At 69.5% G+C, this 1190-nt stretch overlaps 1 protein-coding gene across 1 annotated transcript in view; it reads right to left on the bottom strand.

The window, feature by feature from the left end:
• LOC130587851 (interferon regulatory factor 5-like) overlaps nucleotides 1-1144 on the bottom strand; it is a gene marked incomplete at its 5' end in the record, with an annotated part of 5723 nt that extends 4579 nt beyond the window's left edge. The window contains 3 exons of the mRNA XM_057388816.1: nucleotides 87-496; nucleotides 846-876; nucleotides 960-1144. Of these exons, the coding sequence (XP_057244799.1) occupies nucleotides 87-496; nucleotides 846-876; nucleotides 960-1144 (626 nt within the window). The remainder of the gene's footprint in view (nucleotides 1-86; nucleotides 497-845; nucleotides 877-959) is intronic.
• Nucleotides 1145-1190: the final 46 nt, after the last annotated feature.

The following is a 1190-nucleotide window of genomic DNA, read 5'->3' on the forward strand; positions in this document are numbered from 1 at the left end:
GTGACCACTGCCATCCATCCCATGGCCACCCCACTCCTCTGTCCCACCATCCCCCATCCCATGGCCACCCCACACCTCTGTCCCACCATCCCCCATCCCACGGCCACCCCACGCCTCTGTGCCACCATCCCATGGGCACCCCAATCCTCCCAGCCCCACAGGGTCTCCCCACACCCCATCCCACCCCGCGGTGATCTCCCCATCCCCTGCTCACATGGCAGCATGTGCGGGCTGACCAGCAGGTCGGGGATCAGCTGCTCTGTCGGTGGCACCGGGCAGGTGCCCGGGGGTCCTGGGGGGCCCAGGGGGGGCCCGGTCTCAGCGAGGGCGCGGGGCAGCAGCTCCGGGGCGCCCCGGGAGCCCCCCGCATCCCCCTGCAGCAGCGCCGGGGCGGGGGGCACAAAGGAGCCCCCCGAGGGGCAGCAGCTGCCAAAGGCAGGGGGCTCCTCCTTGGGCCAGGGGTAGGGGGGCAGCAGATCCCCCCCGTGCTGCGTGTCTGGAGCACAGAGGGGTCAGGGGGTGCAGCCAAACCCCCCAAAACCCCCAACCATCTGGAGCACAGAGGGGTCAGGGGGTGCAACCCAAACCCCCGACACCCCAAAGCACCTGGAGCACAGAGCGGGTCAGGGGGTGCAGCCAAACCCCCCCCGACACCCCCAAGCACCTGGAGCACAAATGGGGTCAGGGGGTGCAGCCAAACCCCCCCCGACACCCCCAAAGCACCTGGAGCAGAGAGGGGGTCAGGGGGTGCAACCCAAACCCCCAAAACCCCCAACCATCTGGAGCACAGAGGGGGTCACGGGCAACCCCCTGACACCCCCAAGCACCCGGTGCCCCCCACTCACCATCGATGCTCAGGGATGTCATCTTCTGGAGCTGTGGGGCAGAGTGGGTGTCACAGGGACCCCCTGAGGTGTCCCCGGATTGGGGATCCGCCCACCCCGAGCCCCCCCGGTTACCTGGCTGGCGTCTTCCTCCCCACTGCAGCCATAGTCATCCTCGTCCCACCCGTCTGCAGGGAAGGGAGACAGGGGCTGGGAAGGGCAGGGGGAGTTTGGGGGTGCTGGGGTGGGCACTGAGGGGCACTGGGGACTCACAGGGGGTGGGTCCCTTTGGGGGGGCACATCTCTGGGGGTGCTGGGTCCTTATGGGGTGTGGGGGGCCGGTGGGGTGCTGGGGCTTTGTGGGTG

This window comes from Malurus melanocephalus, unplaced genomic scaffold (genome assembly GCF_030028575.1).
Source record: "Malurus melanocephalus ecotype Western Australia unplaced genomic scaffold, MMel_1.1 scaffold_2560, whole genome shotgun sequence".
Classification (NCBI taxonomy): domain Eukaryota; kingdom Metazoa; phylum Chordata; class Aves; order Passeriformes; family Maluridae; genus Malurus; species Malurus melanocephalus.